Below are 23,484 nucleotides of genomic sequence, written 5' to 3'. Positions count from 1 at the left end.
TTGTGTAAAAGAGATGCTCAAAGTGGTTGAGGATCATGAAAGAAGTTATACCGTCAAAAGGCTGGGGCACCTAGCTTTACTATTACAGTACAGGCCCCGTAACTAGAAAACTGGTATCTATGGTTTCATTTATTCATGCCCAACAAAGAAATGTCCTATCTAAGCATTTTCTAGGTCCTTCTGTACAAGTCCTTGGTTTAGAAGTTCTTCATTGCAATATGGTTTGTTATTATCTGAAGTTTTGCGTATCCACATAAAGTCCAAAAAACATACCTTGTGGATACAGAGGTCATACTGTAATTATAATGCAAAGATGTATATTCACATCACAATTATAATCTTAAGACTGAGAACCAAAGATGTTCAAGTCCTTTTTCTATATATTATATTTCAAGTCCTCTGTGCCTATTCTTTTTCAAATGAAACAAGAACGTCATATTTTGCCTCAGGTTATTCCAGATGGTCATCTCTTAGTTGTTCTTCAATCATTGTTCTTCTACTAGAAACAATATAAAGAACTGGAACTGACATTCCACATTCTGGGAGTTACAATGCCTTATTGTTGTGCATATTCTTGTCATCTATGCTCATGAGTGTAAGATTTCTGACGCATGAGTGAAGATATTCCTCTGAGCAGCTATTTTTTTCAAATTGTTTTCTTTCTCATTCTTTTACTTAAAAATTGCACTTAAGCAATATATGCACAAATAGACTCTTGAGCCAAATAATGTGTAAAACTGATTTTAAAAGATAAAAGGAATTCTGTATAACCCTGCAGGTCAGCATAGGGACTACCAAACACAGCATTTCCCAAACACGAATCAAGGAACATGAAAGGCACTGCGGACTAACTCAACCAGAGAAAGCAGCCATAGCAGAGCACTTGATAAACCAACCTGGACACAGCATGTTATTTAAGAGCACAGAAATTCAGGCCCACTCCAACAACTACTAGGTTGGACTACACAGAGAAACTATCGAAATCCACAAGTATGTGGACAATTTCAACAGAAAGGAGGAAACCATGAAAATAAACAAAATCTGGCTATCAGTATTTTAAAAATCTCTAAAATCAGGACAGTAAATAAAAAAAGCACTCTGAAAACAGGGGAATTCCAGACATGAAACAATCAGGGCCAGCTAACACCTCCCAACAAAGGATTCACCATGCAGGAATCAGCCAGGCCTTGCAGCTGCAAGGCTTTTCAATGCTAATTAAATTGATTAATTCTCAGCTGTGGCCCCTCGGCTCTGGAACTCCCTCCCTAGGGAGATTAGGTTGGTGCCCTCCCTACCGTCCTTTAAGAAACAATTGAAAACCTGGATGTTTGGGCTGGCCTTTGGAGAGACAGCTTTTGGATGACCAGCCTCATTATAATTCTATTCCGAATGTTATTAGGTTCCTTTAATCGGGGTATTTTAATCTAATGATTTTATCTTATATTGCTGCTATAGTTCCCCCCCACCCACCCACCCACCCACCCACCTTTGAAATTGACTGAATTGCACTGGTGGTTGTTTGATATTATTACTGTTGTATAAACCTTTGTTTTAACTTCTGTTTTATCATCTTCTTGTGTTTTAAACTGTGTATATTGTTAATGTATTTGTGCTGTTACTTTTGTAATATTGTGAGCCGCCCTGAGTCCCCACGGGGAGATGGTGGCGGGGTATAAATAATTATTATTATTATTATTATTATTATTATTATTATTATTATTATTATTATTATTATTAATTGTAACATTCACACTTGCCTCCAACAGACAAAAGTTCTTTCTCCCACCCTGAACCTTCCACAGATATATAAACCTTCTTTGTCTAGCTTCCAGTATACCTCACAACCTCTGAGGATGCCTGCTATAGATGTGCATGAAATATCAGGAGAGAATGCTTCTGGAACATGACCATACAGCCCAGAAAACTCATAGCAACCCATACCTTTTTTAGACTCCACTTCCAGTGTCCCTTAGACATCATTATCAGTAACTATGCCGGTTGAGGGAATCTGAGTTAAATAGTAAAAAAAGGTTACACTTCCAGCCTCTACCATGGTATCAGAAGGTGTTGTTGAAAGTTAACAGTAGAGGCTCTTTCACAGCACATAGCAGTTTGAGTCCAATTTCACTGCCATGGTTTCATCCTGGAATTAGCACTTTGGGTGATACTACAGCTCTCTAGCTGAAAGGTATGTGTATGTAAATGTATCTTCAAGTTGCATGTCCAGTTATGGAAACCCCATGAATTTCACAAGGTTTTGTACCCCTCTCTAAATGGCAAATCCAATGGTTCCACAACATGGAATCATTGGCAGTTACATAGAGTCCCCTATATGTGCATTGTTGTTGATGTCATTGTTTATTTGTTCAGTCGCTTCCAACTCTTCATGACCTCATGGACCAGCCCACGCCAGAGCTCCCTGTCAGCATGGCCATCCCCAGCTCCTTCAAGGTCAAGCCAGTTCCTTCAAGGATACCATCCATCCCTCTTGCCCTTGGTCGGCCTCTCTTCCTTTTTTCCTTCCATTTTCCCCAGTATCATTCTCTTCTCCAAGTTTTCCTGTCTTCTCATGATGTGGCCAAAATACTTCAGCTTTGCCTCTAATATCCTTCCCTCCAGTGAGCAGTTGGGCATTATTTCCTGGAGGATGGACTGGTTGGATCTTCTTGCGGTTCAAGGAACTCTCAGAATTTTCCTCCAACACCACAGTTCAAAAGTGTCTACCTTTCTTCGCTCAGCCTTCCTTATGGTCCAGCTCCCAGGAATACCATTGCATTAACTATGCGGACCTTCGTTGCCAATGTGATGTCTCTACTCTTCACTATTTTATCGAGGTTGGTCATTTCTCTCCTCCCAAGAAGTAAACGTCTTCTGATTTCCTGGCTGCAGTCTGTGTTCAGTAATCTTTGCACCTAGATACACAAAGTCTGCCACTGCCTCCACATTTTCTCCCTCTATTTGCCAGTTATTAATCAATCTGATTGCCATAATCTTGGTTTTCTTGATGTTTAACTGCAACCCAGCTTTTGTACTTTCTTCTTTCACCTTGGTTATAAGAATCCTCGGCTCCTCCTCGCTTTCAGCCATCAAAGTAGTATATCTAAGGTTATTAATGTTTCTTCCCGCCAAACCGAACAGCCATACACCCAGTTTTGAAAATCAAACTGCAACTTAGGGACCTTTAATAATGTGTATTGTTAAAGGTCCCTAAGTTGCCGTTTGATTTTCAAAAGTGGATGTGTGGCTGTTGGGTTTGGTAAGCACTAATGTAGCCTTAAGTATCAGTACTGCTAGCCTCTGCGTAAAGCCAGTAGCCCAGCAACATATAATGATGACAATTTAAAAATCATTAAAACATAGTGGAGGTGAGCTTTTGAGAAGCCTCTCATGCAATGAGGGATGTATCCAGACCTCTTGGTAGAGTCACCTCATTTGTTGTATATACAGTGACCACTAACTTCTCTAACTCATATTGAATAGTGACAGTTTAAAATTCACGTAGAGCTACCACAACTGAAATGGAAAGGGAACCAATCTGAAGCAACTAGTTTGCCTAGGTGTGTCAGAGTATGCAGCTGCTATCTCTGCAATGCCATCTCTTGCCATTTTTCTTGATGCTCCCACTGACAATTTGATATGTATGCTGTGTTTACCAGTGTGCCAGGCAACACAATGAGATATGCCTTTCCATGGAAGGTTGTGAAGCTGCCAGATGATCACTAAATTTGGTAGAGGTTCAGCAAACATTTGTAATGTAAAGGAATCAAAGAATCATAGTGTTGAAAGATATCATAAGAAAGATATGCCATGCAGGAAAACACAGTCAAAGCAGATGGCCATCTAGCCTCTGCTTAAAAGCCTCCAGAGAAGGAGACTCCACCACACTCCTAAGCATCATATTCCATTGCTGAACAGCTCTTACTGTCAGGATCTACCATTAGGCAGAGTGGGCAGGTGCCTCTAGGAACAGATGCTGGTGAGTTGAGAGGAAAAGCAAATTGTTGGAGGAGAGCGCTGTGTGTACCACACAATCTGCCCTTAGGCTAGCCTACTGTACTCCTGAATACTGTCCCCTTGCTAGCCACGATGTAGGTTTCAGTTGCTGCTCTAGTTGGATTTCATACATAGAATAAAAGAAGCCAATTTGTCTAATTGCCCCAGGCAGCCAAATGTATTGGCTGGCACCAGGCCCGTACCCAGGATTTTGATTCCGGGGGGGGGGGGGGGGGGTTGATTCAGGAGGGGCTGGGATTTTGCTTCCGGGGGGGGGGGGGCTGAGTCTGAGTGAGAGAGGATCTACCCTAGCAAACCTTTTGTATCATTATCCCAATACCCCCATGCATATGGGATATATTGAGCATGGTGATCAGATCATGATATGAATAAACATAACAGTTTAAATAATAAATGTAAGGCCTTCTCGTGGACCACCCTAGCATTTCAGGGGGGGTGGGGCTACATGCCTGGCACTGAACCCAACATGCTGGTAAACTGATTGCTGCCACCCTGGTTATATTTCATATAGCCTCAAAAGGGAAGTGGACATGAGATTTGTGGTAAGTAGGATCAATTTTTGAGAACTGCAGGGGAAGAACTATCCCTAGATCTCATAGCTAGAAATAGGATCACAGTCTGCAATAGATGTGAGAAAGGTTTGATATTATTCCACAGTGAATAGCATGGAATAGGTGCTAGAGAATGACTAATAGAAAGCAACTCCAGCCCCGCTTGAGGACAGTATGTGCCTCGATTTAAAAAGTGAACGCTATTGTAAGATATATTGTTGTGTATATACTGTTCTGTACTTCATTTATTTATTTCATATCAAAAGCATTGCATAAATAAATAAGTATAAAACTGATAAAATAAAGAGAGCACAAGCAGCTAAATCATTTTTGACCAAAAATGGTTAACAGTGACCACATTGTCTGTAGCTTTAAACAGTTCTTCCTCTGTGCATGAGGCAGGGCATAGTGGGCAAGCATACCGATGCTGGGTTGTATGTTCTGTTCCACAGCCACACAAGGTGGATGATTCCTCTAGTTAGTGCCATTTTTATCTGCCCACTCCGCTTCTGAGTCTGGTCAGGGACTTCCAAGTTGCCCATTCTTGGTTTGCCCCTGCAGGAAGACCCCCCTAAGGGGCCATCCAGTTAGAATTGCCTGATTTTGCTGCTATCAATTTTGCTAGAGAAACATTTAGAAAAGTGGGTGTTCTTGTGAAACTTTTCCTTGATTTAAGTCTACTGGGGGGAGGATGATAGCCATGCAGTGGGCAGCTTTTACGGTGTCCAACATTATTTCTCTTGCAATTGGCAGCAACTTCCTGTCGCACATCAGGGGGAGCAATGCCAGCTAGCTTGCAGAGTCTATCAACAGGTGTAGGTTTAAGACATCCTGTGATTTTACATGTTTCATTCAGTGCTATATTCACCTGCTTCGCGTGGACATACTTATGCCATACAGGGCAGGCATACTCAGCAGTTGAATTAGACAATTAATAAGATGTTCTTATTAATTTTGGGTCTGCATCCCAAGCGCTATCAGTAAGTTTCCGCAGACTCTTATTGTATGCAGCTGCTTTGTGCTTGGTGTTCGCAAATGTTTCTTAAATGTTAGTGTTCAATCTAAGGTTATGCTGAGATATTTAGGGTAGGAACAGTGTTCAAGCTCTTGGCCTTCCTGGATAACTTTCAATTTCCTGTTGTCTTCACGGTTATGCATGTGGAAAGCATACACTTGTGTCTTGGCAGATTTAGGCTTCAGGTGGTTATCCTTGTAGTAGCTAGAGAGATCTTTCAGAGCATTAGTAAGTTGGTTCTCAACTGTTTCAAAGTCGTTTACTTGTGTTATTAGGCCAAGGTCATCATCATATGTAAAGCTCTTTGTGAATGGTGGCTGTGGCTGATAGCAAAAATGTTAAACAAGGTTGGTGCAAGGACACTGCCTTGGGGTAGACCTTTCTTTTGCCTCCTCCGTCTACTTTTCCTGCCCTGAAACTCCACACAGAAGCTGCGTTTGTCTAGGAGGGTCTGGATAGTTTTTGTAAAACCGTAGTTCTGGGTGATATGGTAGACTTTATGCAGCATTTTCCTATGTTGCACCGTATCATAGATCACTGTAAGGTCCACAAAAACTGTTACCATAATGCAACCTTTCTCATAGCCTTCCTCCATATACTTGGTCAAGTTAAGAATTTGAGCTGTACAATTTTTCCCTGGTCTAAAGTCTGCTTGTTGTGCAAAAAGCTGTGGTTCAATAACAGGACCTAGTTGATTTAATAGCATCCTCTCATAAATTTTATACAGATGACATAAGAGAGAGATTGGTTGGTTGTTCTTAGCATTGGAGGCATCTTTACCAGGTTTTAAAATGGCAATAATCTTAGTTTTTCTCCATAGTCTGGGAATCTGTAGAAGATATAATTACAATAAAGATAACTGTACAAAGTTTACAGAGAACCTGGAAACAGCTGTTTCTGATATAGAATCTTCTATAGAAGACTATGACTTGTTTGTAGAAGCTGTGAACAATCCTCGAGGCTCTCAATCCCTAGAGCAGAGGTTCTCAACCTGTGGGTCCCCAGATGTTTTGGCCTTCAGCTCCCAGAAATTCTAACAGCTGGTAAACTGGCTGGGATTTCTGGGAGTTGTAGAGCAAAACACCTGGGGACCCACAGGTTGAGAACCATTGCCTTGGAGGCTATTGTACAAGCTACCTGTCTCACCTAAACAAGGAATCACTAATTCAGCTATAGCAATACTTCAGATTATTTCAAGAGAAACCATACAGTGATGAAGCTATAACAGCAGGCACAAATTATCTACAGTCATAGCTAATGCTAAGAAAGAAAGATGGATAGAGCTGCTTGAGAATCTTGATATGTCCAAGAGTAGTTGTAGAACCTGGCGATTGTTGAGACGCCTGGATAATTATTCTCTGATCAACTGTGGGCATGCAAACATAGCATCAAGCCAGATAGCACACCAGCTAATTCAGAATGGGAAAACCAACTGCAGTAGAGTAAAGGTCAAAATTAACAGGGCACTAGAACGTGAAAGTCGCCAGTTGTCATCTCCTCTAAACCTGAAAGAACTCTGAGAAGCTATTGAGCGATGCAAAACTGGTAAAGCACCTGGCCTAGATGACTTAATGATGGAGCAAATCAAACACTTGGGTTCCAAAGCTGAAAACTGGCTTTTAACTTTTTACAATCAGTGCTTGGCACAGTGTTCTGTACTGAATAAATATGTGAAAAGGAATGATCCAAAAGTATCTGCTAGTGAGTGGGAAGAAAGGATAAAATGTTATCCTCACCATTTTATTCTTTCTTCCCCTGGGCTCAGGAAGTTGTTGTTGTTGTTGTTGTTGTTGTTGTTGTTTATAGCCCATTTTATCTCCCCAAAGGGGACTCAAAGCAGCTTGACATAAAGGATATAAGGATAAAGCCTGCACCTTTTGTACTCCTGAACCACAAGACTCCAAAGCCTAGACACAGTTCATGTTGTTGCTTATTAATAGAAAATTGCACACTGCCTCTTATCAGCTGGTGTTCCATTCCAGTACTTTGGACTCACAAACAGGAAGTACCTTGCAAAGGTGGGGAGATTTTGTGTATGTTGTACGTTCTTCCTGGGTTATGCACTCTGTGTCAATTTGATCTCAACTAGCCCAGGTGGCGAAGTGTATTAAAGCACTGAGCTGCTGAACTACCAGACCCAAAGGTCCCAGGTTCAAATCCTGAGAGCGGAGTGAACGCCCACTGTTAGCTCCAGCTTCTGCCAACCTAGTAGTTCGAAAACATGCCAATGTGACTAGATCAATAGGTACCACTCCATGCAGTCATGCCGGCCACATGACCTTGGAGGTGTCTACAGACAACACCGGCTCTTCAGCTTAGAAATGGAGATGAGCACCAACGCCCAGAGTCAGACATGACTGGACTTAACGTCAGGGGAAACCTTTACCTTACCTAGCATTGTTGTCACTTGAAGTGTCAAGAAGGTTTAGTACATATGAATGGATGCAGAAAGGGGCAGCAAGAGAGATAGATTTTCATGTGGGTGGGAGTTCCATGGATAGGGTGTTACAACTAAAGAGACTGTCTTTCTGATTCCTTCACCACTTTGGTCAGGAAAGGGAATGAAATTGCCAACTAATAGCCTCAGCCGTCGTATAGATGTTCCTGTATTGTACCTAGAACCTTAAAAGTCACACCCAAAACTTTGAATGAGGGTTCACAGAATCCTAAAGTTAGAAGAGGTCCAAGGGGTTGTACAGTACAGCCCCATTCTGCCATGCAGGAATACATAATCAAAGCACTCCTGGCAGATGGTCATCTAGCCTCTGTTTAAACAAACTCTTAAGAAGGAGACTCCACCACGCTCCAAAACAGCATACTCCACTGTTGAACAGGGTTGGGAAACTGGCAGCCAATCAAGTCCATGTAAATATTCCAAAGATATGTTCCATTGATTTGTCTCAATAAAATGATGGAAAAGCACACCCTGTTCTTTTTTGGCTTCAATTTCCAGTCAATAGCCAGGTGTGTGTTATGGTGACCAACATAGTGTTTGCACCCATTGCTCTGAGCAATGCCTAATCCCACACAAGCACTACTTAGCAGCTACGCTATTCACCCTGCACCCACCCATGCAGGAGTAACCAGGTTAGGCCCGGGGACCCCTATTTACTTGTTCCACACATCCAGGGGGGATAGGTTCTCTGGCTCTCACCCCCTCTAACCCTAGTGCTAAATTGAGTTGCAAGGCATGTTGGTCCCATCTCCGGTGAGAGCGACGGGTGAACAATGGGGGCTTTTCAGCTTGACATCTCAATGAGCAGGAGATGGAGAGAGAGCCCCTCCCGCCCCCTCAACTCTCCCCCGCGCCCAGCTTTGTTTGGGGAGCAGACAGCAACCTCCAGGCCCCGGGAGCCATTCAGTACCTAGGGGCAGCCATTCGTCATGGATTACAGCCCCCTCCCCACTCCCTCAGCTGGTCGTCTGGGCAGGGAATTCACACACTTGTCAGCCCGGGATGGGGAGAGGAGCTTTTGTGCTTAATGGGGCCTGGACCTGGAGATGGGTGAGATGGGTCAGAAGGTTGGGGGCGGAAGGAGAATAGAGGAAAGGGAAGAGAAGTAGGCTGGGGGAGAGATGGGAGACGTGACATACTTCCCCAGGAAGTACTCCAGGAAGTGCAGGAATAAGTGGCTCCTGGAAAATCACTTTGAATATTGACAGCTGTGTTAAGCAAAAGGGCTTGAATGGTTTCTGGTCACACTTTTTCCTAGAAGCATCACTCAGGCCTGAGAATGTAATATACTGTATCCCACAACAAGAGCACTACTCAGAGAAGGAGGCACACACACCTCAATTGCCACTATCTCCCTCCAGTGTAACGTACATGATCCCAACACATTTTCCTTCTCCTGCAGGGGAAGGGGTTGGACTGAATAGCTCTTGTGGTCTCTTCCAACTCTATGCTTCTATGTCTATTAGGGGTGTGCATAATTTTAGGTGAAGTGTTCCATTTCCAGTGTCTTGTTTTTGGGTGCCCCCATTTCAGTTTTTTGTTTGTTTTGTTTTTTGCAGGGAGCTACCTCAATTTGGGGGGCAAAATGCCGTTTTTCAATCCGGCAGCCCAAAGATCTGTTTTCACTCTGGAAAGATCTGGCCCATTGGTGTCAATGGGGGAAATTCCCAAACTCCCCTTTCTGTCATTTTTAGGGCTAGCAGGATGAAAATTGTCATAGTTGGAGGACACATTTGCCACTGCAAGCCCACCAAGTTTCAGAAAGTTTAGGTCATCCACTGATTTTTAGGAAATTCTTAAACTTTATAGAAATAAAAATCTCTTTAAAAAAAACACAAAAAAAGTATCCCGTGGGCGAATCTGACTGAGATTCAGTAGTACCTCTCCCTCTCCCTCTCCTTCTGGTTTTCGCTCCCCTGAAAGCCTGGCCACTTGACCCAGCAGCACCCACACCACGGCCACACCTCATTATTAATTTTGCTATTCTTATTATTCTTATTATTATTATTATTATTATTAGGAGTTCCTGGTGTTGTAATGGGTTAAACCCTTGTGCCGGCAGGACTGCTGACTTACAGGTCAGTAGTTAAAATCTTGGAAGAGCGGGTAAGCTCCCTCTGTCAGCTCCAGCTTCCCATGTGAGGACATGAAAGAAGCTTCCCGCAGGGATGGCAAAACATCAAACATCCGGGCATCCCCTGGGCAACATCCTTGCAGATGGCCAATTCTCTCCTACCAGAAGCGACTTGCAGTTTCTCAAATCATTCCTGACATTAAAAAAATGTATATATGTTTATATGTATATATGTATTTATGTATATAAAATATTGGTGGAATATGCTCAGGCTTCTTGTGTGAGAGAAGGAGTGTGAGCAGACAGAGGCCACAAGAAAAATACAAGAATTAAAGAAATGAACAACAAACAACTTACAGAGGTTCAAGGGAGTCAGGCTATGCACTCCACTAAACCATTCCAATATTTAAACAAACACCCCCAAAAATGCTTTTCCATAGTCCCCCAATGCACACCCACCCTCACTTCTCTAGCAAAATATTTTTAACAGAAGGATTAAAAGATTTTAAACTAAGAAAATTTAATTAAATTGTCAAAGGAAAATAACTGAGGTAAAAAATGATTCAAAGCAGCGACAGCACTGCCCTATATCTCAAGATCTGATCCCAGATTATTTGCTTTGAACTGGATTATATAAGTCTACACAGCCAAATAATATGGGATAAGAAGACAATCTGGGATCAGATTCTAGGATATAGGGCAGTGTAGATCCAACCTAAGATGTACAACAAACTGAGCTAGCTAGCACACAATCTCGATCTCTCTCTCTCAACAGACATGATGCCACAGAAAAATGGAGGCACCGTTGTATTTATAAACCAGCGTGGCTAAAAGACATGTGAGCGGCTTTCTTCTTCTGATTGGCTCAGGCAGCAGGGCTCACAGGGAAGCTTGTGCGCACACAAGGCTGCCTCTCCGCGTTCCACGTGTAGCCGAAAGAAACCAAAAGCAGCCATTTTCAGCTGCCGCATGTTTTGTTGCAGCCAAAAAAACCATGGCCACGCCACCCATGCCATTATAGGCAATCCAACACCCTAAAATACTGAATCATTCAGAGCCCGTTTTGAACGGTGCACAGCCCAAATGTTTATAGCTATGTTCTTATCCACAGTTGAGCTCAGTGTGGCCTTTTCCCGAAGAAACAGGCAGAAGCTCTTTGAGGAGGTGGGTGGGGAATCCCACATCCATTTGGCTTCAATTTAGAAATAGCAGCAGGATGGCAGGAGCTACTTACATGGAGGTCTCAGCCAAAAGGATTTCTGAGTATAACTGTAATTGTAGTTGATGGAATGCTAGACAATGCTGTAATCACAAAATCTTTGAATTGTCAGAGTCCCATGAACCATTCAGTTCAACCCACCATTAGAAATATTAGATTCAGGGGTTTTTTTTCATCTCCTCAAAACAAAAGAGAGGCAAAATGTTTTAATTGTTTGAGTATTGCATTTTAACTCCAAGAGACTGGGATTAGAATCCTGCTCAGCCATGGGAACCCATTGCATGACCTTGGCAAGCCACACTCTCTGTTTCAGAGGAAGCCAATGACAAACCCTCTCTGCAGGAATCTTGCCAAGAAAGCCTTACGATAAATTCACTTTAGGATCGCCTTGAGTGTATAATGACTTGAAGGCACACAACAACAACAACAACAACAACAACAGCAGCAGCAGCAGCAGCAGAAAGGAAATTGTCAACTTTTTATTTATTTATTTATTTATTTATTTAGAATATTTGTACCACACCTTTCTCTGCATGTGAACTCAAGGCGGCTTACAACACAAAAATATACAAATTCCAACAGTTAAAATGTGTAAGTAGCAATAAAAACATGGTAAAAACATACATCAATTAAAACAATAAAACTCCTTTTCTCATCTTTCCCCCATCTGTGTATGTGTGTGCATGCATGCCAGTGCTTTCAAGTTGCCTTACGGAAAGCCCATTAATTTCATGGGGCTTTCTTAGGCAAAGAATACAATGGCTATATTGATTACTTCCTTCACAGGGCAAGAATGTACATATTCTGATGCAAGCTATGTGTGTAACGATTTTATACAAATGAAACGTAATCCTTATTCTGAAGATCTGGGAAAACAATAGACCTAAATCCAATTGCTAGTCTCAACTATAGTAGACCCACTAAATCAATGGGATTATCACAAGTCTTGATTTAGTTTGGCAAATGACTCAATAGTTCTACTCCAATGGCAGCTAGCAACTGGATTTAAGGGATGGATGGGAATCCTCCAGGCCTCCAGATTGTGTGAGATTGCATCTCCCAGCATGCCTAACTATTGGCTAAACTGGTAAGATTTGTTGTGAGCTGTAGTCCAAAAACTGAAGGGTTGCCTGAGTCCTACTCTGACTTAGATCAATGTTACAATGACATGCCGGTTGGGGGATTTAGGGAGGCTCCCTAGAGGGACATGGGGAGGCGGCTGGCTCATTGTCTAAAAGCCACTGCTGCTTCTGTGATATGGTGAAGAATCCCCCCCCCCCACACACACACACACACAAAGATCATCTCCCCTTGGCAGATGAAACTGGGGCCCAGAGAGGCGGGGGCTGCAGACGGGACAGTGTGCCAGAAATGCTCCTGTCCCTTGTGGCTTTATCATCGCCAGCATTAAATTGTGTGCAGATGTGTGTGCTGCGGAGGGCGCCTGGTTTTGATTAGAGCCTTTAATTACAGGCACCCGTGTAGCCTGAGCTGGGCCCTGCCTGGATCCGGAGAAGACACTGGGTCCATGAAGGATCTACCAGGGGGACCAGGCCATCCCAGGAGCAAAGAACACGCCTGGGGCCTCTTGGCCTTGAGAGTTTGGGAGGAATAGATGGCACTCCAAAGAAGAGAAGCCAGAGGGAAAACTGGGCCTTCAAGAAACCCAAGACCTTGAAATCAGAAAATCTTTAATTTTGTTTTTGAGACTATAATTTTCAGAATCTTTAAGACAACATGCTCAGTGTGCCAGGGCTGATGTCAACCTATCCTGTGTGTCTGAAGACAGCAGAGCATGGCAAGAGTACCGCCAATACCCACCACTGAAATCAAACGTGATCCATGCTCACAGTAATAGGTAGAATCATAGAATCATTGGCCCCTTTTACACTGCCATATAATCCAGATTATCAAAGTAGATAATCCATATTATCTGCTTTGAACTGGATTATATGAGTCTGCACTGCCATATAATTGAGTTTAAAGCGGATAATTTGGATTTTATATGGCAGTGTAGAAGGGGCCATAGAGTTGGAGGATGCTCCAAAGGCCATCTAGTCTAAGCCCCTGCAATGCAGAAGTACACAGTCAATGCAGTCCTGACAGATGACCATCCAACCTCTGTTTAAAAACCTCAAGAGAAGATACTTGAGTACACTGTACTGCCATTCCTTGTTTGGAAATGTTACTTTGAAGCTATATATATTTTTGGATCCCCGGCTGGCTATGGAATTCAAGAGTTGGAAGATGCTCCAAAGATCATCCAGTGCAACCTTTTCCATGCAGGAACACACAATCAAAGCAGTTTCGACAGATTGCCACCCAGCCTCCGCTTTAAAACCTTCACAGAAGAAGACTCCAGTACATTCTGAGGTATTATTTTCTACTGTCAAACATGGCTATCATGTCTCCTCTGGGAGTTGCAGTCCCAAAACATAACTTTTCTAAACTTTTCCCTGGTTCTCTAAGTGGAAATGTTTACCATAAATAAAAAGTTGATGAGAACCCATTCTCCCAGAAAACAATTGACCTTAATCATACTCTGACTGAGGTCGTTAAAGGCAAATATTTTCTTCAACATATAGGCTACTCTCATGATTCAGTAGTTTGAGTATTGGACTATGATTCTAGAAACCAGGGTTTGAATTCACACTTGTCCAAAGACAATAGACTTCCCGTCACCAAATCCATTTCACTCTGCAAGTCCCAGGATTTCTTCTGTCCTTCCTGTTGGCCATAGCTTCTGTGTGGAATGGTTAAGCCATTGGATTGTAGGCTCTGATCAAAAGAATCAGAAGTAGCAGACTCTTCATTGAAGGTCTTCAGACAGGGTCAGGTGACACCCCTCAAAAGTTCCATATTCCTGCATAGCAAAAAATAGGCTCTTGTGGTCTCTTCCAATTATATGATTTTTAAAAACTCTGGAGCAGAAAGTGAGAAGAATAAGTCCTTACTCCCCTCCACTACCTCCTAGCCAAGGAAATTAAAATAGAATATAGGTCTTGCCATTAGCATGGTGTTTGCATATAAAGAAATCACTTACTTGCCAAAGATGGAAGTTTGTGTTAGCAAGAGTTGACTGGTTTTGAGGCGGGGGGGGGGGTTAAGGAACCCCAGGAAATACCATATATGGGCAGAGATGGCGACAGCTAGCGACCCGGGTGCATAAACTCACAGAAACATGTGACTTCTGGGAAATCATGTGTTTCTGAAGAAATGAAAGCTAAAGAAAAACAAACAGAGCATGCGTACGCAGGCGCTCTGAAAGATTTGTGAGCACGGCACAAAAAGGGTGCAGCCGGCCTGCTAGTCAGCACCGATTGGGCAGCGTCACAACTCTAAGCCAATGAATTTGCTTGTGGGCGGGCATAACCCGAACCCTGTAGTGTGTATAAATGTTCACTCAGCATGCCACTGGGCGGTTCCCCTGGAGAAGCACTTACTTTGTGCTAGGGGGACCCCTAGTGGCCATTAGCGAAATAAAACTGCTTTCTGGGAAATTCCTTCAGTTGTCCGTCTTCAAATTCCTCCACTGCGCCAACAAGAACCGTAGCACGAAGGTTCCGCTACATTTTCTGGTGACCCCGACGTGATTTTTTTTCCTATAAGACGGGCCAGGAGATTTGGAGACGGATCCCGTTGGCGGGACGGCCTCAACTCAGCGGTGGGGGCCTGAGGCAACTACCGTGAGACGAGAAGGGGCCCCTGAATACTACACGACCGGCTGCGGTGCTTGCCTCTGAATGCCAACGCCGACTGACGGTGAGAGCTGCAACATCAGCGAGGTTCCACAGAAACCGGCTAGGAGGAAAAGGATCCAGGGGAAAAAGCCCAGGGGCGAAGGTTGGTCCGACGTCTACAGAAATCTGGCAAGTATAGGGGTTTGCATGAGATATTAAGGGAACGCCAGCGCTGGGAGGGACAAAAAAAAGTTCCCAGGGAGGTAGAAAGGGGTTCTGTCTTGTGTTTCCTGACGCATGCCGTGAGTGGCCGGGTGCCCAGGCCAGGACAGTCCCCTCTATTAGGCAGGATGGGAGGGAAAAATTCAAAGAGCTCCACTCCCTTACAATGCATCTTAGATAATTTTGGCTCTTTTGCTAGCAGAGCCGTAGCAGGGAATCCAAGGGACCTAAGAGATTATAGGCTGAGAAATTTGTGTCAGGGAGAATGGCCAGATTTTGGTTTAGGTTGGCAAGTAGAAGGAACGTGGGATCTGAAACTGATCCGAACAGTGGAAGAATATTGTGCTGTGAATCATCCGAACCAGTGGGTCTATATTGCTACGTGGGAACGGGTAGTTAGAGAAGATCCAGGTTGGGTTCGACAGTGCAGGAATGGCAAATGTATGGTGGTGAAGAAGGAGGGGAAAAAGAAGGAAGTTTTCCAATCCAATGAGGAGGACTACCCAGATTTACAGTTGAGTGTACAGGCTAGACAACAGGAATTATTGCCGCCACCCTTGCCACCGCCCCCCCCACCCCAGGGAACAGCCCCCACACTAGGAACGAGACCCCTACCCTACTCTTCGGAGTCAACCGAAGCGGCCAAGAAACACTATCCTAGCCTAGAAAAATATCAGGAGGAAACAAAGGAAAAGAAGAAGTCACAACGGATGCCCAGTGATGCTTCTCCGGCACAAACTCGGAGACATGGAGCTCCGGTGTGGTCTGGTGATTCACCGACCGGACCGGCCCTCCAGATGCCCTTGAGAACGGTGCCTGTGATAAACAACAGGAATGAGATAGTTCAAGCATACCAGGTAGTGCCTTTCAGTAGTAGTGACATTTTGAATTGGAAAAATAATACTCCACCTTATAGTGAAGAACCCCAAGCTATGGCTAGGCTATTGGAAGGGATTATGGCAACCCATAATCCCACCTGGCAAGATTGCAGACAATTGTTGAATATGTTGTTCACATCAGAGGAGAGAAGAGCAGTGTTGAATAATGGGGTAGCCATAGCCCAGGTTGGTGCCCCACAAGATGGTGATGCAGCCGAGTGGGGAGCACAGAGGTTTCCTGTGGAAATAGATCCCCAATGGGACACCGCAGAAGAAGGACATTTGCAGAGACTGAAAGGATTCCAGCGTATATTGGTAGAAGCGGTAAAGAGGGGCCCGCCGCGACCCGTCAACATTGTAAAAATTCAGGGAGTGGTACAGGAAAAATCTGAGTCACCAACAGCCTTTTTGGAAAGGCTGGAGGCAGCATATAGAAAGTATAGCCCGTATAATTTGGAGGATGAAAACGGTAGGAGGGCGATTCAACAGTCTTTTATCAGTCAAGCGGCTCCTGACATCCGGAGAAAGATTCAAAAGCAACCAGGATTTCTAGGAAAGACTATGAATGAATTGTTGGCACTCGCAGATCAAGTTTATATGGCGAGGGACCAGGTAGAAGAAGAGAAGAAGGACAGGAAGAAGAAGCAGGAATACCAAGCATTAGTTACCATGATGGAACAAAGTGCAAGTGGACAGAGAGGAAGAGGAGGATATGCCAGAGGGGGACAAGGAGGAAGAAGGGGGCCCCCTCGGAGGTTAGGTCGAGACCAATGTGCTAAATGTAAGAAGTTTGGACACTGGAAAGGTGAATGCCCAGAAGGAAGAGAAGGAAGTCAGGAAGGACCGAGAGAAAGAGGAAGGCCTGAGAGAGGAAGAAACCCAGGAAGGGGAAGAGGACGTGGGAACTACGTACCTTTTCCTGCAAGAGAGGTGATAGCTGCAGCAGCTGTGATGGAAGAAGAATGGGAAGATATGGATGGAGGAGAGGAATGAGGAAGCCAGGCTCTTGTTTTGTTGGACCCCGGGGAGCCGATGGTCACACTTGAAATCGGGGACCAACAATTGGACTTTTTAGTGGACACAGGTGCCGAAAAATCAGTAGTAAATACAAAAATTAGTCCACCAACTCGGGAAACTACGAAAGTAATAGGGGTGTCTGGGAAGACCCAGAAGTGCCCCTTCCTTAAGGAACGCACCTGCAATCTGGCCGGACATCAGGTCAAGCATAAGATGTTATATCTCCCAGACTGCCCAGTCCCTTTATTGGGAAGGGACATTTTATCAAAATTACAAGCACAACTCCAGTTCATGAAGAATGGACAAGTGGAGCTATCATTTCCCATGGAAGAGGAATGGAGACTGTTTCAAGTTAGGATTTTTACTGAAGAAATACAATGGCCATGGCATGAGACTCCTTTAGTGTGGGCAGAAGATAATCCTCCAGGATTAGCTAAATATGTTCCACCGGTGGTGGTGGAAGTGAAAAGAGGAATGGGGCCCATATGCAAGCCACAGTATCCCGTCAGTCGAGAGGCAGTGCAGGGGATCAGAAAGCATCTAGAGCGACTTCTGCAGCATGGGATATTGGTACCATGCAGTTCCCCATGGAACACGCCCCTGCTCCCAGTCAAGAAACCAGGAGGACAAGGAGAATATCGCCCAGTCCAAGATTTGCGGGCTGTAAATCAAGTCACCGTTCCCCTAACCCCGGTAGTGCCAAATCCATACATCATGATGAGTCTAGTACCAGCATTTGCCAAATGGTTTACTGTATTGGATTTAAAGGATGCATTCTTTTGCATTCGATTGGCCCCTGTATCCCAACCGATCTTTGCTTTCCAGTGGGAATCTCAGCAGTCAGGGCAAAGGACCCAGTATGTTTGGACACGCCTTCCTCAGGGGTTCCGGGACAGCCCGACCATTTTTGGTCAAGCCCTGGCCAAAGACTTACAGGATTTTGTAATACCTAAGGAAGAGGGAATTTGGCTTCAATATGCAGATGACCTGCTTATCGCTTGCCGGACACTAGGGGGCTGTAAAGAGCATACTTTGAGATTTCTCAAGACATTGGAAGAAAAGGGTTACAAAGTGTCAAAGAAAAAGGCCCAGTTGTGCTGTCCCACGGTGAAATATTTGGGGTTCCATCTGACCGAAGGAAAGAAGATGTTAGGAGCTGAAAGAAAGGAAGTTGTTTGTGCCATCCCCACTCCCAGTACCCGGCGACAGGTGCGGGAATTTTTGGGATCAGCAGGATATTGTAGACAGTGGATCCCCAACTACGCCGTGTTGGCTAAGCCACTGTACCAGGCTACGAGAGGTGGAAGAGAAGATCCATTTGAGTGGACAGAAGAATGTCAACAGGCATTTAAGGCATTAAAAGAAGCATTGATGTCATCTCCAGCATTAGGACTGCCCGATTTGGAAAAACCATTCACTCTGTTCGCTGCAGAGCGGGAAGGAACAGCGGTTGGAGTATTGACCCAACCACTAGGTTCATGGCAAAGGCCGATTGCCTACTTGTCAAAGCAATTGGACACAGTGGCTCGTGGATTGCCACCTTGCCTGAGGGCTGTGGCAGCATCAGTAGATTTAATCAAAGAAGCGAATAAATTGACCCTAGGACAGCCACTGACAGTTAAGGTGCCCCATAGCGTTAAGGCACTGTTAGACATTAAGGGACCGCGCTGGCTCACAAGTGAGAGGTTAATGAAATATGAGGGATTGTTGTGTGACAACCCACTGGTGACCCTGGAGACTTGCTCCACTCTGAATCCGGCCACCTTGCTCCCGACTCCAGGAGACACCACGATCCATCAGTGTGCCCAGGTGATGGATGAGGTATTCTCCAGTCGACCGGATTTGAAGGATGTGCCACTAACTAAGGTGGACGACACTCTGTTCACAGATGGAAGCTCCTTTATGGAAAATAATCAAAGACACTCAGGTTATGCGGTTGTTCGGTGGGGGGGAGAGACGCTGGAAGCAGAGTCACTGCCCCCGGGGACGTCTGCCCAGAAGGCCGAATTGATTGCCCTGACCCGAGCGTTGGAATTGTCAAGCGGAAAGCGGGTTAACGTCTACACAGACTCAAAATATGCCTTCACCACCCTCCACGCACATGGAGCACTGTACAAGGAGCGCGGGCTCCTCACGTCTGGAGGAAAGTGCGTGAAACATGCTGGAGAGATTGTGGATCTCCTGGAGGCGGTTTGGAAGCCAAGGCAGGTGGCTGTGATGCATTGTAAAGGGCACCAACGTGGAGACGATCCCGTAGTGCAAGGAAATAGGCAGGCTGATCTGGCAGCCAAAGAGGCAGCTAGGCTGCCCTATATTGAACATCAGGTAATGGCCCTACAGGTAGAATTAACTGAACATAACATTACATATACACCAGAGGAAGAAGAATGGGCCTTAAAGGAGAAGGGTCAGTGGTCAGGAAAACTCATAGTGATGCCAGACGCCCGTGTCTACGTCCCTAAGGACTTGGCATGGCACTTAGTCCAACACATGCACCAAAACACACATTTAGGAAAAATGGCATTGGCAAATCTGCTAGGACGACAGTTGTATATCGATGGATTACATAGCCTAACGGCAGCAGCAGCCCGAAGATGCTGGACATGTATCAAAAATAACCCCAGAGAAGGACCCCTCAAGCCACCAGGAGTCCAACATGTGGGTGGGGTACCCTTTGAAGCTTTAGTCACTGACTTTACAGAAATGCCCCCATACAAAGGATACAAATATTTACTGGTGTTCGTGGACACATACACAGGATGGGTGGAAGCTTACCCTACAAGAACTGAGAAGGCTGTAGAGGTGTCAAGAGCTCTAATGAAAGATGTTATTCCCAGATTTGGCATACCCTTAGAAATTGGATCAGATAATGGCCCCGCATATATTCAACAGGCTGTGCAAGGATTATGTAGAATTTTGGGCATAAAATGGAAGTTACATTGTGCATATAGACCCCAATCTTCTGGAAAAGTGGAAAGAATGAATAGGACATTAAAGGCTCAGCTTGGGAAACTTTGCCAAGAGACAGGATTGCCGTGGACGGTGGTTTTGCCCATGGCATTATTAGGAATCAGATGTACACCACACAAACGGACAGGACTCTCCCCTTTTGAAAGACTCTATGGACGACCCCCTTTGAACTTGAAGGGAGCCTTAGAGACAGGAGCTGAGCAGCACCTCATAGGAGAGAAACAGACATTGGCCCAGGTTCAGGCTTTGGGCAGACAAATGCAGCAGTTAGAAAAATACATTTCTGAATTGAACCCACCATTCCCTACCACACCTCTACATTGTTTTTCACCAGGTGACGAGGTTCTGGTCAAGGATTGGAAGATTGAGCCATTGGGACCCAAGTGGCGAGGACCCTATGTTGTGCTCCTGTCTACCCCCACTGCAGTGAAGGTGAAGGAGATTAAGCCGTGGATACATTACACCCGTGTAAAACTAGCACCTGAGGAGTGGCGGACGGAGCGAGTTCCTGGTGAGGACCTGAGACTCAGGATCATCCGGCAACTCCCTAAGGGGTCAACAAGGCCATGAAGCTGATCCCTTCGGGTGCAACGGAGCGTCGGTGGTCAAGTATGTCGCAGCATGGCCCAACAAAGGCGCTCTCCGGGAGATGGTGGCTAGACATTTTGAGAGGAAAAAGTGGGAGACAAGCTATGAGGAGGGGAGGAAAGCGCACTGTGTTTGGTATATTATTTGTGCTGAGTTTTATTCTCTCTTTTGGAAAAAGAGCACATGGGAATTGGATAAAAGAACATGCCAATTATATGTTTGAGCAGCACGGGAAAGAGGTAGCATTAATATATGAACACCCCCTCACCGTAGGAGATTTTTCATTTCTTCCCGATTTAATTGATGAACCACAGATTGTGTTGGAGGGATTGTCCAAGGCTCAGGAGGGTCCACCTACCGTGTTTTCTAGCATACCGCAAAGGATAAATAAAACTCGGTTTCGACGGTTTAGATACCATACCTCCACCAGGGGTTTGTGCTTCTGTTGTGGAGGATCGGGAATATGGAATTCTGAGTGGAAACACTGGGGAACTAGGCAGGCGTTCTTTTCCCGATTAGGCAATTATTCCCATTGTCGAGACCGGTTCTATCTACATGGACGATTTAATACATCTTATGTTTCACGATTAAATCTAACCGCAACCGAGTGGGCTAGCATGTATCCAGATTATCCCACATTTAGTGTGAATGATTCTATTGAGGGCCTAAAATCTTATATGAACATACTGCAACAATTAACCCAACTGAGCCTAGGTAAAAGCCTCTGTCCGTTATGGCAAATTAGGGATCCAAATCTATGGTTTTTCTTTGATAAATGGGCCACAAATTATCACCCCGGCAACTACCAGTGTGTCGGTGTGGGTTATTTGACATTCCCAGTTCAGGTCTTACACAAAGGGCATCAGCGCCTGAAACGGGACATTGTGCAAACAGGCCCTCTAGGACCAGAATGCTCGGATGAGGTCATTATCAACAAGGCCCTGTCAGGTTCAGAAGCCTCCCGTGTAGGAGGAGGCCTGATCACAGGCTTGTTGACACTGGGTGCTTACCCAGGGATTGTAGCTCAAGCAAACCGTAGAAGTGTTCTAGGCCTGACTTGCCGCCTTGAAAAGTCCATAAATGCCACTGGTAAAATTTTCCGGGAAATCCAGTCTGAAGTAGAAGAAATCAGCCAGATGGCCCTACAGCATAAGTTGGCCCTTGACTACCTACTGGCGGCCAGGGGGGGGTTATGCGCCATGGTTAGAGGACGTTGTGTAGTGAAATTTCATAACTTGAATAATACTATTGAAGATGACATCGAGTCATTACAAAAGTTAATTTACAATAATGTCCAGGAGATAGAAGGTTGGTCTCCCTTCTCCTGGGTGACTAGCTGGTTACCCTCAATAGAATGGTTGAAGAACATATTGTTGGTAGGGATTTTAGGATTGTTCATTGTTCTCATCGTTATGTGTTGCACTCCAATAATGATGCAAATGTGTACTAGGTGTGTCACACAATCTTTACCTGAAAAAAAGATAGCCATACTCCAAGCCAAGCGGGATTGGATGGAACCATAATGCTTTGCTTCAGCTTTTGTACATGCGCTTCGCAAAAAGAAAATGGGGGAGTGAGGCGGGGGGGGTTAAGGAACCCCAGGAAATACCATATATGGGCAGAGATGGCGACAGCTAGCGACCCGGGTGCATAAACTCACAGAAACATGTGACTTCTGGGAAATCATGTGTTTCTGAAGAAATGAAAGCTAAAGAAAAACAAACAGAGCATGCGTACGCAGGCGCTCTGAAAGATTTGTGAGCACGGCACAAAAAGGGTGCAGCCGGCCTGCTAGTCAGCACCGATTGGGCAGCGTCACAACTCTAAGCCAATGAATTTGCTTGTGGGCGGGCATAACCCGAACCCTGTAGTGTGTATAAATGTTCACTCAGCATGCCACTGGGCGGTTCCCCTGGAGAAGCACTTACTTTGTGCTAGGGGGACCCCTAGTGGCCATTAGCGAAATAAAACTGCTTTCTGGGAAATTCCTTCAGTTGTCCGTCTTCAAATTCCTCCACTGCGCCAACAAGAACCGTAGCACGAAGGTTCCGCTACAGTTTAAGCATGCAGTAAAGCAGTCGAGTGAGTGGCATTATAATCCAGTGTCTAACACTGCAAACTCACCCCACTCCTCAACATTGCTTTGGGAAACTGATAAGTAAAGGCCAAGTGGCAAAACAGAGCCAGGATGAAAACAACCATGGGACTGTTTTGCCACTTCTACATAGATCTGACTGCACCCCTCAGGCCCAGAAAGGCAAATAGGCCCTACAGAGCCAGAAACTCTGACAATTGATCCAAGCAGAACAGCAGGTCCTGGATCTCACAAACGTCATTATCTTAAGTACAACAGTGGTGTTTTTCCAGCTTTAATCTGGGATACCAGTGACACAGGGCAATTTGTCTTCTAGGCTGAGAGCACGGAACATCCTTCCTTGTGGAAGCTGAGCATCATACCCACCTCCCTCAAAATCCTTCCATCAATACTTCGTTGTTTATTTTAAAGTATTTCTTAATTTAGACTCGGGGGGGGGGTGTAATACTTAAACCTACCTGGAAATTACATAGATCTACAAATCAGTGTTCAGACTGGCTGTGTGACTACTCCAGTGATTCCCAAAGTGGGCGCTACCGCCCCCTGGTGGGTGCTGCAGTGATCCAGGGGGGCGGTGATGGCCACAGGTGTATTTGGGGGAGATGAATAACTGTATATCTTTCTGTTTAATTGCTATTAAATTTTTAAAAAATTAATTTCCGGGGGGCGCTGAGTAATATTTTTTTCTGGAAAGGGGGCAGTAGGC

The 23,484-nt window shown here is 44.8% G+C and overlaps 1 protein-coding gene across 1 annotated transcript; it reads left to right on the top strand.

The window, feature by feature from the left end:
* The first annotated feature begins 14,413 nt into the window (after window positions 1-14,413).
* Window positions 14,414-22,671, top strand: LOC134296108 (uncharacterized). Its single transcript, XM_062970185.1, has 2 exons — window positions 14,414-15,171; window positions 20,430-22,671. Exon 2 carries the CDS (start codon window positions 20,662-20,664, stop codon window positions 22,204-22,206), a length of 1,545 nt encoding a protein of 514 aa, XP_062826255.1. The 5' UTR covers window positions 14,414-15,171; window positions 20,430-20,661; the 3' UTR covers window positions 22,207-22,671.
* Window positions 22,672-23,484: the final 813 nt, after the last annotated feature.

This window comes from Anolis carolinensis, chromosome 2 (assembly GCF_035594765.1).
Source record: "Anolis carolinensis isolate JA03-04 chromosome 2, rAnoCar3.1.pri, whole genome shotgun sequence".
NCBI lineage: Eukaryota > Metazoa > Chordata > Lepidosauria > Squamata > Dactyloidae > Anolis > Anolis carolinensis.
The sequence above is the reverse complement of the archived record's forward strand: the minus strand, read 5'-3'. Positions and strand labels throughout refer to the sequence as shown.